This window comes from Coregonus lavaretus (genome assembly GCF_964263955.1).
Source record: "Coregonus lavaretus genome assembly, chromosome: 13".
Lineage (NCBI taxonomy): Eukaryota > Metazoa > Chordata > Actinopteri > Salmoniformes > Salmonidae > Coregonus > Coregonus lavaretus.
The window spans coordinates 14,970,545-14,986,431 of record NC_140000.1 but is presented as its reverse complement, the minus strand read 5'-3'; the positions used below and the strand labels follow the sequence as shown (position 1 = coordinate 14,986,431).

Here is a 15,887-nt window from a genome sequence, read left to right as displayed (position 1 = left end):
TTTCTTTCTCTCTTCCCAGGTCAACAACCAGTATGTGAACTTGCCATTTGATGTAGAAGATGGCCTACTGTCCATCTTCCGCAGTGGGTATTTCGGGGTGGTGAAGACCAACTTTGGCCTGACACTGAAGTTCAACTGGAACAGCCACGTCTCCCTAACCCTCCCCAGCTCCTACTCAGACCTCATCGGAGGGCTCTGCGGAAACTGGAATGGCCAACGGAACGACGACCTCCTCAAACCAGACAAGAGACCTGCCAACACCCCAACATTATTCGGGGACAGCTGGAAAGTGGGGAACGACCCTGGCTGCTCCAGCGACTGTGACGGCAAGAAGTGCCCCACCTGTGACCACAGCCTGATGCTGGATTACCAAACAGGGAAGTACTGCGGCAGGATCACAGACAAGAACGGTCCGTTCAAGCACTGCCACGCCAAGGTGGACCCCACAGAGTATTATGAGGACTGTGTGTTTGATATGTGTCTGTACCGTGGCCATGCCTCTGCCCTCTGTAACGCCCTCAGCACCTACACCACTGCCTGCCAGGATGCCCCTGCCAAGGTGGAACAGTGGAGGTCGGACAGCTTCTGTCGTAAGTAGTGCACAGACACACCTCATCAAATGTGAATTTCAAAACCACTACTGTAAAAGTTATGATCATTACAATAAGTCAGAAGTGGTTTGTCTAGCTAGCAGCTCCTGGTTCCAACATTAAATTCTATCATGTTTGGCCTAATGTGTTGTAGCATCTTCCTGCAAGGCCAACAGCCACTATGAGGTGTGTGCCTCAAGCTGCCCCCAGACCTGCAGCGGCCTCGATGAGCCTGAAAGCTGTGCGAACTCCCTGTGCACCGAGGGCTGTGTGTGTGACGACGGCTTCATACTGAGTGATAGCGAGTGTGTGCCGCTGGCTGAATGTGGTTGCGTTCACCAAGGCCAATACTACCAGATGGGCCAGGTGTTCTTCCCCAACGGCCAGTGTAAAGAGCGCTGTGTGTGTAACAAGGATGGAGACGTGGAGTGTAATGTGAAGTTTGCCTGTGGTCCCAATGAGAAGTGCCAGGTCCAAGACGGGGTGCAGGCCTGTGTACCCATGAGCACGGGCACCTGCCATGTGAGCGGGGCGAGGAGATTCCACTCATTCGATGGCAGCTGCTTCAGCCTACACGGGGACTGTGTGTACAAAATGTTGGAGGTTGTGGAGAAATACGGTTCGATGGCTCCATTTGTTGTGTCAGTGCAGCAGTTGACCAAGATGGATGATGCAATGGTCACCAGGAGGGTTGAAATACAGGCCTACAAATACAAGATATCTATGTCTCCCAGAGTGATATGGGAAATAACGGTAGTTTTCTGTCTTGATCTATTCATTTCAGTATTAAAAAGCAACACTTGATTAGAAAAACTGATGTTTTCAATCTTTTCTTCTTTCACAGGTGGATGACGTTGCTGCAAATCTCCCACTGTCACTCGGAGATGGAAAGGTCAGGGCCTACCAGAATGGCATTAACATCGTCTTGGTAACAGACTTTGGCTTGATGGTGACCTACGACACTGTTGCTGGCGCCATCATACAGCTTCCATCCACTTACAAAGGTGTAACCGGTGGTCTCTGTGGCAACTATAATGACAAGAAGGAAGATGACTTCCTGCTGCCCAGTGGGCTGCAGGAGCCGTCTGTGGAGAAGTTTGCAGCGGGGTGGTTGGTGGTTCTGGAAGGGGTCAAATGTCAGACAGGATGTGACGGGGGCTTGAAGTGTCCTCCCTCCACTGGACCCCCGGCGGCTTGTAGCATCATAAAGTCAACCAAGGGTCCATTTGCCCAATGCCATGCTGTTGTGCCACCACAAGTGCACTTTGAGGAGTGCGTGAAGGAGGGAGAGGGTGGGGATGCCCTGTGCCGCCACTTACAGACGTATGTGACTTTCTGTCAAGCATCCGGTGGCATTGTCAGCAGCTGGAGATCTGACCAGTTTTGTTGTGAGTGAATTTTGATATTGAAAGTTAATTTACCTTATCCTAGTTTATCTTAGTGTGCAATATTTTTCTGACCTAATGCTCTGCTGAAAAACAATTGAAGCTGAAGCTGATCATTGAAGTTTATTATGTTTTTTGATAACATGCATCTCCTCCCATTTCCATCTGTCCTCTAGCTCTGACGTGTCCAGCTAACAGTCACTATGAGTTGTGTGCCGACACCTGTTCTTCCACCTGTGACTCTCTCAGTGAGTCTCCCAAATGCCCACTATGCCAGGAGGGCTGCCAGTGTGACGACGGCTTTGTGTTTGATGGTGGCAAGTGTGTCCTACTGGAGAACTGTGGCTGTGTGGTTGATGGACACTATTACATGGTGATTACTTTTTTGTGTGTATTGACAAATAAATTGCCATTTCATATCCCAAAAATGAAATGGTATCCTAAAGCGATTAATACAGTTATAGGTCTATATCTGTTTTACGCTAAATGCAAATATAAAGTGCAAGTAATATAATAAATCACTATCCTTGGTAAATATTTATTGTTTACAATCATCCTATGGTTACCACCATAGTATAAACACTCAATTATATAATTTCCATGTTTTGCTGGTTTTCAGTCTGGCCAGTCTGTGATGCTGGGCAACTGTTCTGAGACCTGCAGCTGTGCTTCAGGAGTGTTCACCTGCAAGAACTCACAGTGCAAAGAGGGCCAGAAATGTGGGTTGAAGAATGGAGTCATGGGCTGCTACAGCACAGGTAAAAAAAACATGAATAATAATAAAACCAAACAGATATGGCTTTGTGTTAGTACATTTTGATGTGGAATTATGGACTTTGTTGATGTTCTTATTTTGATATTACTATGAGCAAGATATGTTAACATCTCTAATACACATTTTGTCAGACCCCTGTGAGGACACTGAGTGCCGTGAGAAGGAAAACTGTGTGGTGAAGAACAGTAAGGCTGTATGTGTGGCCCAGTCTAAGGCCACCTGCAGGGCTGTGGGCGACCCCCACTACCTCACCTTTGATGGGGAGCGGTTTGACTTCCAGGGCACCTGCTCTTACGTCATGGCCACGGTTGTTAAATCTGAACCTGGCCTCATCCCGTTCACTGTCCTGACCAAGAACAACCACAGAGGGAACAAGAGGGTGTCTTTCGTAAGGAAAGTCTCAGTCACGGTCTATGGGCTGACTGTTGTGATCAGCACGCATAAAGGGAAGGTTGAGGTAAGTAAAAAAAAAAACAGAGGGAAATTATCAGGATTGGGGTCGGTTCCATGGTAGATTTGGTCAATTCACCAGGAGAACTGAGTGGTTTTTCCATATGCTCATTGATCTTTTCTTAGGTGAATGGTGAGAACGTCTACCTGCCTGTGACCCTAGCCGGGGGAAACCTAACGGTGGTGCAGAGTGGCAGCTATGCTGTTCTGAAGACAAACTTTGGCCTGAAGGTTATGTACGACTGGAACATGAAGTTCTACATCACTGCCCCCAGCAGCTATTTCCGCACCCTGGGTGGGCTCTGTGGGAACTACAACGGGGATCGCAACGACGAGTTCACTAACCCCAAAGGTAACAAGGAACCCACAGTGGTGAAGTTTGCCCAGAGCTGGAGAACTGAAGACGGCGACTTGTTCTGTCATGATGACTGCCTAGGGGAATGTCCTAGCTGCACTCCAGCTCTCCAACAGAAATACAAAGGAGAGAAGTTATGTGGTCTCTTGGCCAAAAAAGATGGCCCATTCGCCAGCTGCCACAAGGTCCTGGACCCAGGCATGTTCATGGACAACTGTGTCTATGACATCTGCATTAATAAAGGCATCTACCAGTTCCTCTGTGAGAACATGAAAAGCTACGATGACGCCTGTTTGGCAGAGGGGGTCAAAATTAGCCCTGAGTGGAGGACAATCGCTGGATGCCGTGAGTTTTCCTCTCTCCAAACATTTTATCAAGATTTTTAGATTGCACTTTTCACTATTATTTCAATATATTTTCTCATTTCACATTTGCAGCACTGGAATGTCCGTCAAACAGCTACTATGAGGCGTGTGGCACAGCTTGCCCTGCCTCTTGTTCAGATCTAGATGCCGAAGCAAAGTGCAAGGAACCCTGTGTGGAGACCTGTCAATGCAAGAAGGGCTTTGTCCTCAGCGGAGACAAATGCGTCTCCAAGGAGAGCTGTGGCTGCTCTTATGAAGGACGATACTACCCGTCTGGAATGAAGTTCTGGGAAGATGACAAATGCACAAAGCAGTGTGAATGCAATCCGGGAACAGCCAAGGTAGAATGCAAAGCAACAGCATGTAAGAAATCAGAGATGTGTGGCCTGCGTGGTGGTAAGAGAGATTGCTACCCAACATCTTATGCCACTTGCCAAGGTTCAGGCGACCCCCACTACCGCACGTTTGATGGCAAGAAGTTCGACTTCCAGGGAACGTGTACTTACGTTCTCTCCAAATTGGTCAGCAAAGACGACATATCTCTGGCACCTTTTGAGGTGCTTGTAAAGAATCAGAATAGGGGAAGGAACACGGCAGTGTCTTACACAAAGACAGTCACCATCACTGTCTTCAAAAATGTCATCACCATGAGTAGGGACAACCCTGGCAAAGTATTGGTAAGCTACCTTAAAATGTTTTCCATTCCAAATGAATGACATAATTGCGTTCTGAGTTTATTTAGTAAATTTGCGCTCATGATTATACTACTTACTGTAAGAAGAAATATCAGGACAGTATCGTCCTTCATGTATCATTAACGTTTCTTTCTCTCTTCCCAGGTCAACAACCAGTATGTGAACTTGCCATTTGATGTAGAAGATGGCCTACTGTCCATCTTCCGCAGTGGGTATTTCGGGGTGGTGAAGACCAACTTTGGCCTGACACTGAAGTTCAACTGGAACAGCCACGTCTCCCTAACCCTCCCCAGCTCCTACTCAGACCTCATCGGAGGGCTCTGCGGAAACTGGAATGGCCAACGGAACGACGACCTCCTCAAACCAGACAAGAGACCTGCCAACACCCCAACATTATTCGGGGACAGCTGGAAAGTGGGGAACGACCCAGGCTGCTCCAGCGACTGTGACGGCAAGAAGTGCCCCACCTGTGACCACAGCCTGATGCTGGATTACCAAACAGGGAAGTACTGCGGCAGGATCACAGACAAGAACGGTCCGTTCAAGCACTGCCACGCCAAGGTGGACCCCACAGAGTATTATGAGGACTGTGTGTTTGATATGTGTCTGTACCGTGGCCATGCCTCTGCCCTCTGTAACGCCCTCAGCACCTACACCACTGCCTGCCAGGATGCCCCTGCCAAGGTGGAACAGTGGAGGTCGGACAGCTTCTGTCGTAAGTAGTGCACAGACACACCTCATCAAATGTGAATTTCAAAACCACTACTGTAAAAGTTATGATCATTACAATAAGTCAGAAGGGGTTTGTCTAGCTAGCAGCTCCTGGTTCCAATATTAAATTCTATCATGTTTGGCCTAATGTGTTGTAGCATCTTCCTGCAAGGCCAACAGCCACTATGAGGTGTGTGCCTCAAGCTGCCCCCAGACCTGCAGCGGCCTCGATGAGCCTGAAAGCTGTGCGAACTCCCTGTGCACCGAGGGCTGTGTGTGTGACGACGGCTTCATACTGAGTGATAGCGAGTGTGTGCCGCTGGCTGAATGTGGTTGCGTTCACCAAGGCCAATACTACCAGATGGGCCAGGTGTTCTTCCCCAACGGCCAGTGTAAAGAGCGCTGTGTGTGTAACAAGGATGGAGACGTGGAGTGTAATGTGAAGTTTGCCTGTGGTCCCAATGAGAAGTGCCAGGTCCAAGACGGGGTGCAGGCCTGTGTACCCATGAGCACGGGCACCTGCCATGTGAGCGGGGCGAGGAGATTCCACTCATTCGATGGCAGCTGCTTCAGCCTACACGGGGACTGTGTGTACAAAATGTTGGAGGTTGTGGAGAAATACGGTTCGATGGCTCCATTTGTTGTGTCAGTGCAGCAGTTGACCAAGATGGATGATGCAATGGTCACCAGGAGGGTTGAAATACAGGCCTACAAATACAAGATATCTATGTCTCCCAGAGTGATATGGGAAATAACGGTAGTTTTCTGTCTTGATCTATTCATTTCAGTATTAAAAAGCAACACTTGATTAGAAAAACTGATGTTTTCAATCTTTTCTTCTTTCACAGGTGGATGACGTTGCTGCAAATCTCCCACTGTCACTCGGAGATGGAAAGGTCAGGGCCTACCAGAATGGCATTAACATCGTCTTGGTAACAGACTTTGGCTTGATGGTGACCTACGACACTGTTGCTGGCGCCATCATACAGCTTCCATCCACTTACAAAGGTGTAACCGGTGGTCTCTGTGGCAACTATAATGACAAGAAGGAAGATGACTTCCTGCTGCCCAGTGGGCTGCAGGAGCCGTCTGTGGAGAAGTTTGCAGCGGGGTGGTTGGTGGTTCTGGAAGGGGTCAAATGTCAGACAGGATGTGACGGTGGCTTGAAGTGTCCTCCCTCTACTGGACCCCCGGCGGCTTGTAGCATCATAAAGTCAACCAAGGGTCCATTTGCTCAATGCCATGCTGTTGTGCCACCACAAGTGCACTTTGAGGAGTGCGTGAAGGAGGGAGAGGGTGGGGATGCCCTGTGCCGCCACTTACAGACGTATGTGACTTTCTGTCAGGCATCCGGTGGCATTGTCAGCAGCTGGAGATCTGACCAGTTTTGTCGTGAGTGAATTTTGATATTGAAAGTTAATTTACCTTATCCTAGTTTATCTTAGGGTGCAATATTTTTCTGACCTAATGCTCTGCTGAAAAACAATTGAAGCTGAAGCTGATCATTGAAGTTTATTATGTTTTTTGATAACATGCATCTCCTCCCATTTCCATCTGTCCTCTAGCTCTGACGTGTCCAGCTAACAGTCACTATGAGTTGTGTGCCGACACCTGTTCTTCCACCTGTGACTCTCTCAGTGAGTCTCCCAAATGCCCACTATGCCAGGAGGGCTGCCAGTGTGACGACGGCTTTGTGTTTGATGGTGGCAAGTGTGTCCTACTGGAGAACTGTGGCTGTGTGGTTGATGGACACTATTACATGGTGATTACTTTTTTGTGTGTATTGACAAATAAATTGCCATTTCATATCCCAAAAATGAAATGGTATCCTAAAGCGATTAATACAGTTATAGGTCTATATCTGTTTTACGCTAAATGCAAATATAAAGTGCAAGTAATATAATAAATCACTATCCTTGGTAAATATTTATTGTTTACAATCATCCTATGGTTACCACCATAGTATAAACACTCAATTATATAATTTCCATGTTTTGCTGGTTTTCAGTCTGGCCAGTCTGTGATGCTGGGCAACTGTTCTGAGACCTGCAGCTGTGCTTCAGGAGTGTTCACCTGCAAGAACTCACAGTGCAAAGAGGGCCAGAAATGTGGGTTGAAGAATGGAGTCATGGGCTGCTACAGCACAGGTAAAAAAAACATGAATAATAATAAAACCAAACAGATATGGCTTTGTGTTAGTACATTTTGATGTGGAATTATGGACTTTGTTGATGTTCTTATTTTGATATTACTATGAGCAAGATATGTTAACATCTCTAATACACATTTTGTCAGACCCCTGTGAGGACACTGAGTGCCGTGAGAAGGAAAACTGTGTGGTGAAGAACAGTAAGGCTGTATGTGTGGCCCAGTCTAAGGCCACCTGCAGGGCTGTGGGCGACCCCCACTACCTCACCTTTGATGGGGAGCGGTTTGACTTCCAGGGCACCTGCTCTTACGTCATGGCCACGGTTGTTAAATCTGAACCTGGCCTCATCCCGTTCACTGTCCTGACCAAGAACAACCACAGAGGGAACAAGAGGGTGTCTTTCGTAAGGAAAGTCTCAGTCACGGTCTATGGGCTGACTGTTGTGATCAGCACGCATAAAGGGAAGGTTGAGGTAAGTAAAAAAAAAAACAGAGGGAAATTATCAGGATTGGGGTCGGTTCCATGGTAGATTTGGTCAATTCACCAGGAGAACTGAGTGGTTTTTCCATATGCTCATTGATCTTTTCTTAGGTGAATGGTGAGAACGTCTACCTGCCTGTGACCCTAGCCGGGGGAAACCTAACGGTGGTGCAGAGTGGCAGCTATGCTGTTCTGAAGACAAACTTTGGCCTGAAGGTTATGTACGACTGGAACATGAAGTTCTACATCACTGCCCCCAGCAGCTATTTCCGCACCCTGGGTGGGCTCTGTGGGAACTACAACGGGGATCGCAACGACGAGTTCACTAACCCCAAAGGTAACAAGGAACCCACAGTGGTGAAGTTTGCCCAGAGCTGGAGAACTGAAGACGGCGACTTGTTCTGTCATGATGACTGCCTAGGGGAATGTCCTAGCTGCACTCCAGCTCTCCAACAGAAATACAAAGGAGAGAAGTTATGTGGTCTCTTGGCCAAAAAAGATGGCCCATTCGCCAGCTGCCACAAGGTCCTGGACCCAGGCATGTTCATGGACAACTGTGTCTATGACATCTGCATCAATAAAGGCATCTACCAGTTCCTCTGTGAGAACATGAAAAGCTACGATGACGCCTGTTTGGCAGAGGGGGTCAAAATTAGCCCTGAGTGGAGGACAATCGCTGGATGCCGTGAGTTTTCCTCTCTCCAAACATTTCATCAAGATTTTTAGATTGCACTTTTCACTATTATTTCAATATATTTTCTCATTTCACATTTGCAGCACTGGAATGTCCGTCAAACAGCTACTATGAGGCGTGTGGCACAGCTTGCCCTGCCTCTTGTTCAGATCTAGATGCCGAAGCAAAGTGCAAGGAACCCTGTGTGGAGACCTGTCAATGCAAGAAGGGCTTTGTCCTCAGCGGAGACAAATGCGTCTCCAAGGAGAGCTGTGGCTGCTCTTATGAAGGACGATACTACCCGTCTGGAATGAAGTTCTGGGAAGATGACAAATGCACAAAGCAGTGTGAATGCAATCCGGGAACAGCCAAGGTAGAATGCAAAGCAACAGCATGTAAGAAATCAGAGATGTGTGGCCTGCGTGGTGGTAAGAGAGATTGCTACCCAACATCTTATGCCACTTGCCAAGGTTCAGGCGACCCCCACTACCGCACGTTTGATGGCAAGAAGTTCGACTTCCAGGGAACGTGTACTTACGTTCTCTCCAAATTGGTCAGCAAAGACGACATATCTCTGGCACCTTTTGAGGTGCTTGTAAAGAATCAGAATAGGGGAAGGAACACGGCAGTGTCTTACACAAAGACAGTCACCATCACTGTCTTCAAAAATGTCATCACCATGAGTAGGGACAACCCTGGCAAAGTATTGGTAAGCTACCTTAAAATGTTTTCCATTCCAAATGAATGACATAATTGCGTTCTGAGTTTATTTAGTAAATTTGCGCTCATGATTATACTACTTACTGTAAGAAGAAATATCAGGACAGTATCGTCCTTCATGTATCATTAACGTTTCTTTCTCTCTTCCCAGGTCAACAACCAGTATGTGAACTTGCCATTTGATGTAGAAGATGGCCTACTGTCCATCTTCCGCAGTGGGTATTTCGGGGTGGTGAAGACCAACTTTGGCCTGACACTGAAGTTCAACTGGAACAGCCACGTCTCCCTAACCCTCCCCAGCTCCTACTCAGACCTCATCGGAGGGCTCTGCGGAAACTGGAATGGCCAACGGAACGACGACCTCCTCAAACCAGACAAGAGACCTGCCAACACCCCAACATTATTCGGGGACAGCTGGAAAGTGGGGAACGACCCAGGCTGCTCCAGCGACTGTGACGGCAAGAAGTGCCCCACCTGTGACCACAGCCTGATGCTGGATTACCAAACAGGGAAGTACTGCGGCAGGATCACAGACAAGAACGGTCCGTTCAAGCACTGCCACGCCAAGGTGGACCCCACAGAGTATTATGAGGACTGTGTGTTTGATATGTGTCTGTACCGTGGCCATGCCTCTGCCCTCTGTAACGCCCTCAGCACCTACACCACTGCCTGCCAGGATGCCCCTGCCAAGGTGGAACAGTGGAGGTCGGACAGCTTCTGTCGTAAGTAGTGCACAGACAAACCTCATCAAATGTGAATTTCAAAACCACTACTGTAAAAGTTATGATCATTACAATAAGTCAGAAGGGGTTTGTCTAGCTAGCAGCTCCTGGTTCCAATATTAAATTCTATCATGTTTGGCCTAATGTGTTGTAGCATCTTCCTGCAAGGCCAACAGCCACTATGAGGTGTGTGCCTCAAGCTGCCCCCAGACCTGCAGCGGCCTCGATGAGCCTGAAAGCTGTGCGAACTCCCTGTGCACCGAGGGCTGTGTGTGTGACGACGGCTTCATACTGAGTGATAGCGAGTGTGTGCCGCTGGCTGAATGTGGTTGCGTTCACCAAGGCCAATACTACCAGATGGGCCAGGTGTTCTTCCCCAACGGCCAGTGTAAAGAGCGCTGTGTGTGTAACAAGGATGGAGACGTGGAGTGTAATGTGAAGTTTGCCTGTGGTCCCAATGAGAAGTGCCAGGTCCAAGACGGGGTGCAGGCCTGTGTACCCATGAGCACGGGCACCTGCCATGTGAGCGGGGCGAGGAGATTCCACTCATTCGATGGCAGCTGCTTCAGCCTACACGGGGACTGTGTGTACAAAATGTTGGAGGTTGTGGAGAAATACGGTTCGATGGCTCCATTTGTTGTGTCAGTGCAGCAGTTGACCAAGATGGATGATGCAATGGTCACCAGGAGGGTTGAAATACAGGCCTACAAATACAAGATATCTATGTCTCCCAGAGTGATATGGGAAATAACGGTAGTTTTCTGTCTTGATCTATTCATTTCAGTATTAAAAAGCAACACTTGATTAGAAAAACTGATGTTTTCAATCTTTTCTTCTTTCACAGGTGGATGACGTTGCTGCAAATCTCCCACTGTCACTCGGAGATGGAAAGGTCAGGGCCTACCAGAATGGCATTAACATCGTCTTGGTAACAGACTTTGGCTTGATGGTGACCTACGACACTGTTGCTGGCGCCATCATACAGCTTCCATCCACTTACAAAGGTGTAACCGGTGGTCTCTGTGGCAACTATAATGACAAGAAGGAAGATGACTTCCTGCTGCCCAGTGGGCTGCAGGAGCCGTCTGTGGAGAAGTTTGCAGCGGGGTGGTTGGTGGTTCTGGAAGGGGTCAAATGTCAGACAGGATGTGACGGTGGCTTGAAGTGTCCTCCCTCCACTGGACCCCCGGCGGCTTGTAGCATCATAAAGTCAACCAAGGGTCCATTTGCTCAATGCCATGCTGTTGTGCCACCACAAGTGCACTTTGAGGAGTGCGTGAAGGAGGGAGAGGGTGGGGATGCCCTGTGCCGCCACTTACAGACGTATGTGACTTTCTGTCAGGCATCCGGTGGCATTGTCAGCAGCTGGAGATCTGACCAGTTTTGTCGTGAGTGAATTTTGATATTGAAAGTTAATTTACCTTATCCTAGTTTATCTTAGGGTGCAATATTTTTCTGACCTAATGCTCTGCTGAAAAACAATTGAAGCTGAAGCTGATCATTGAAGTTTATTATGTTTTTTGATAACATGCATCTCCTCCCATTTCCATCTGTCCTCTAGCTCTGACGTGTCCAGCTAACAGTCACTATGAGTTGTGTGCCGACACCTGTTCTTCCACCTGTGACTCTCTCAGTGAGTCTCCCAAATGCCCACTATGCCAGGAGGGCTGCCAGTGTGACGACGGCTTTGTGTTTGATGGTGGCAAGTGTGTCCTACTGGAGAACTGTGGCTGTGTGGTTGATGGACACTATTACATGGTGATTACTTTTTTGTGTGTATTGACAAATAAATTGCCATTTCATATCCCAAAAATGAAATGGTATCCTAAAGCGATTAATACAGTTATAGGTCTATATCTGTTTTACGCTAAATGCAAATATAAAGTGCAAGTAATATAATAAATCACTATCCTTGGTAAATATTTATTGTTTACAATCATCCTATGGTTACCACCATAGTATAAACACTCAATTATATAATTTCCATGTTTTGCTGGTTTTCAGTCTGGCCAGTCTGTGATGCTGGCCAACTGTTCTGGGACCTGCAGCTGTGCTTCAGGAGTGTTCACCTGCAAGAACTCACAGTGCAAAGAGGGCCAGAAATGTGGGTTGAAGAATGGAGTGTTGGGCTGCTACAGCACAGGTAAAAAAAAACATGAATAATAATAAAACCAAACAGATATGGCTTTATGTTAGTACATTTTGATGTGGAATTATGGACTTTGTTGATGTTCTTATTTTGATATTACTATGAGCAAGATATGTTAACATCTCTAATACACATTTTGTCAGACCCCTGTGAGGACACTGAGTGCCGTGAGAAGGAGAACTGTGTGGTGGAGAACAATAAGGCGGTATGTGTGGCCCAGTCTAAGGCCTACTGCTGGTTGTTCGGTGACCCTCACTACACCACGTTCGATGGCCAGCCCTTCTCCTTCATGGGTACCTGCTCCTACATTCTGGTGAACACGACGGGCAAAGACCCCTCCCTGCCTCAGTTCAGCATCCAGACCAAGAACGAGCTGCGCTTCAACTCTAAAGGCTCCTTCTTCAAGTCAGCCAACATAGACCTGAGTGGTCACAGGATCACCATTCTCAGTGGCCAAAGAGGGACAGTGGAGGTGGGTGGCTTTCAGTTATACTTGATACAGATTTTCCATGTTGAAGTTGAATGTAAGAATCCTCCATGCTCTCCATCTGCTTTAAGTCCTCTTTAAATCCTCTTCTCTCTCTTGTCTCAGATTGATGGCATTAGGTCTGACCTCCCTGTGAGTTTGGAGTCTGGCAGCATCAGAATCACAGAGTCTGGTATCCAAGGGACCATCCAGACAGATGTTGGCCTCAAGATCACTTTTGACTGGAACATCCTCTTCATGGTGACCATCAGCAGCAGTTACTACGACAACCTCGGTGGCATCTGTGGCAACTACAATGGTAACAAAGCAGATGACTTCACCACTCCCACAGGCGTGCTTTCGACCAATACCACGGCGTGGGTGGCGTCCTGGAGCGTTGCCGACGGTGACCCTTTCTGCTGGCACGTCTGTAACGGCAACTGCCCCACGTGCTCAGATACAGACCGGGCACTTTACACTGGACCAAAGTACTGTGGTTTGATGACACACGGAAGGGGCCCTTTTGACCAGTGTCATAAGAAAGTGCCGGTGAAGGAGTTTGCCTCAGACTGCCTCTATGATGTGTGTCTGAATGAGGGGCGACAGGAAGTGTTATGTGAGGCCCTGGCTAACTACGTGGCCAAATGTCAGCAGGCTAAGGCCATTGTCTCACCACTGTGGAGAAAGGCCACCAACTGCCGTAAGTACTCAGCTATAACAAAACATCACATTTAGGAACTCAGACATCCTTAAATGTGCATAATGACACGATAGAACCATTTGTGCATTTGCAAAATGTATTAGGCCTACATTTGTGATGTTGTTTTTTTCTCAACTCGAACAGCCCTGGCTTGCCCGTACCACAGCCACTATGAGCTATGTGGCACTGCCTGCCCTGCTACCTGTGCCAATCCCAATGTCTCCGAGATCTGTTCCAAAGTCTGTGTGAAGGGCTGCCAGTGTGACAAGGGTTACGTGCTCAGCGATGAACACTGTGTCGTCAAGGAGACAGGGTGTGGCTGTACACACAATGACCACTACTACCTGCCTGAAGAAACCTTCTGGGAGGGCAACACGTGTCAGAGTAAGTGTGTGTGTGACGGAGCCACACAGAAGGTGGTGTGTATACCCAGAAAGTGCAAGGCTAGTGAGCACTGTGCAGTGGTCAACGGGGTTCAGGACTGCTACCCCCTCAGCTTCAAGACCTGCTCAGCACAGGGGGACCCCCACTTCCGCACCTTTGATGGGAAGCGCTTCGACTTCCAGGGAAACTGTATCTACAAGCTGGCGGGGGTCTGCTCCAAAGAGCCCGATCTGGAGAGCTTTGAGGTGACTCTGGAGAACAACAACAGGGGCAGCACCAGAGTCTCCTACGCCAAGGTGGTGACTGTTGTTGTGTTGGGAAGTAGTTACACTATCACAGGCGACTATCACGGCAAAGTCCTGGTGAGTAATACAGGTCCTGTACTAACTGTTGTTATTATTTATTTTGTATAATATACTGTTTTGAAAAAAAATCACTCTTGTGGAATAGTATCCATTCCACTCTCTATTTTCACTGGACTGTATTTTAGGTGAACGATGTCCTGACGTCTCTACCGTACTACTCCAACAACACTGAGGTTCAGATCTACAGAAACAGCCGTTTTGCTGTGCTGGAGACTCATTTCGGTCTCAAGGTCTCCTTTGACTGGTCCAGCGAGGTGAGGGTGAAGGTCCCGAGCACCTACCACAACGCCATCTGTGGTCTCTGTGGCAACCTCAATGACAACCCTGACGACGACCTGCTTCTGCCCGATGGGAAAAAGCCCATGAGTCCCAAGGAGTTTGGAAACAGTTACTGGGTAGCTGACGTACCGGGCTGCTCCCATGAGTGCAAAGATTGTGCAGTTGTAGACATCCCCCTTATAAAGCCCAAATATGTCAGCGCCTGTGATGTCATTGTGGACAAGAGTGGTCCCCTCAGAGACTGCATTGGTAGAGTGGACTCTGTTGAGTACAAAGAAGACTGCATCTATGACATGATCCTCAACAGCGGCCTACTGACGGCAGCCTGTGACATCATCACCAACTATGTGGAAGAGTGTCAGGAGAAGGGAGGGAAAATCGAGGCCTGGAGGAGTAAAGACTTCTGCCGTAAGTCCTCTGGTTTTCTATCATTAGCCTTCAGGTTTATGATGAGTCGTAATTCGTCAGTTCTTTAAAAGAGGAATCTGACAGTGTGTTGGTTTCTTCTTTTATCTCTCAGGAATCTGACAGTAAAATAAGACTGCAAATTCGAACCCTACATTTTAAATGAAATCCTGAAACTCGAAAATTGTGATTAATTCCATTGACCTCTCTTTCTCCCTGTGTGTTTTCAGACCTCCCTTGTCCAGAGAACAGTGTCTACAGCCTCTCGGCCCCGGGGTGCCCGGCCACATGTTACTCCATGACCTCCGCCCCAGGATGCACCACTCCTCCAGGGGAGGGCTGTCAGTGCAAACCTGGTTTCCTGCTGAGCGAAGACAAGTGTGTCCACGTGAAGGACTGCGGCTGTCACCATGAGGGTCGCTACTTTGTGTCCGGCGAGGTCTTCTATGAGGAGGAGAACTGCCACCACCGCTGCAGCTGTAGCTCCGGCAAGATGGCCTGTGAAGTGGCGCCCTGCGGTCCGAAGACCACGTGTGCGGTGGTGAAGGGGGTCAGGGGTTGTTACATTATCAGTAGCAAAGATTCAAACAACCAGTCATGGATTCAAAAACTCCTTAACAAATATGGAAAACCTGTACATATCAAGTTTGGAGGCTAGAGCATTTTAATTTTCTAATAAACTCTCATGGCTCTAAAATATCCTTTAAAAACGTCCCTTTCATGTCCAGGCTGTAGGTATTTCAACATAAAATCGTAAAAGTACCTTAAAATTACCTTCTGTATGTGATAACATATTCTGAACTATATAATGTTGTGAGAGATTATGAGTATTTATGCATGGCATTGTTATTGAACTCTGTATTCATTATAATCCAGATATAATCCCAGAATTGTGTATCACTACAACTCAGATTATCTCTGTATGTGTGTATCTCTGTCTATCCTTTACAACTTTGAAAAGCCTAATAATAAATATATAGCAGCAAAATAAGTCTGTGTCATCTCTTTATCCAGCATTCAGTAGTAATGGTGGAATTACTATAGTTTTGGTTTAATCAGATAACTCAAA

General features: G+C 47.6%; 1 protein-coding gene across 1 annotated transcript in view; it reads left to right on the top strand.

The window, feature by feature from the left end:
* LOC311139247 (IgGFc-binding protein) overlaps positions 1-15,802 on the top strand; it is a gene marked incomplete at its 5' end in the record, with an annotated part of 50,118 nt that extends 34,316 nt beyond the window's left edge. The window contains 26 exons of the mRNA XM_084174143.1: positions 20-590; positions 745-1,343; positions 1,435-1,978; positions 2,152-2,348; positions 2,595-2,733; positions 2,882-3,207; positions 3,327-3,900; positions 3,993-4,597; positions 4,760-5,330; positions 5,485-6,083; positions 6,175-6,718; positions 6,892-7,088; positions 7,335-7,473; positions 7,622-7,947; positions 8,067-8,640; positions 8,733-9,337; positions 9,500-10,070; positions 10,225-10,823; positions 10,915-11,458; positions 11,632-11,828; positions 12,075-12,213; positions 12,363-12,691; positions 12,812-13,385; positions 13,530-14,131; positions 14,260-14,821; positions 15,049-15,802. Coding sequence (XP_084030269.1) covers positions 20-590; positions 745-1,343; positions 1,435-1,978; positions 2,152-2,348; positions 2,595-2,733; positions 2,882-3,207; positions 3,327-3,900; positions 3,993-4,597; positions 4,760-5,330; positions 5,485-6,083; positions 6,175-6,718; positions 6,892-7,088; positions 7,335-7,473; positions 7,622-7,947; positions 8,067-8,640; positions 8,733-9,337; positions 9,500-10,070; positions 10,225-10,823; positions 10,915-11,458; positions 11,632-11,828; positions 12,075-12,213; positions 12,363-12,691; positions 12,812-13,385; positions 13,530-14,131; positions 14,260-14,821; positions 15,049-15,476 — 11,655 coding nt within the window. The 3' untranslated portion in view covers positions 15,477-15,802. The remainder of the gene's footprint in view (positions 1-19; positions 591-744; positions 1,344-1,434; positions 1,979-2,151; positions 2,349-2,594; positions 2,734-2,881; positions 3,208-3,326; positions 3,901-3,992; positions 4,598-4,759; positions 5,331-5,484; positions 6,084-6,174; positions 6,719-6,891; positions 7,089-7,334; positions 7,474-7,621; positions 7,948-8,066; positions 8,641-8,732; positions 9,338-9,499; positions 10,071-10,224; positions 10,824-10,914; positions 11,459-11,631; positions 11,829-12,074; positions 12,214-12,362; positions 12,692-12,811; positions 13,386-13,529; positions 14,132-14,259; positions 14,822-15,048) is intronic.
* Positions 15,803-15,887: the final 85 nt, after the last annotated feature.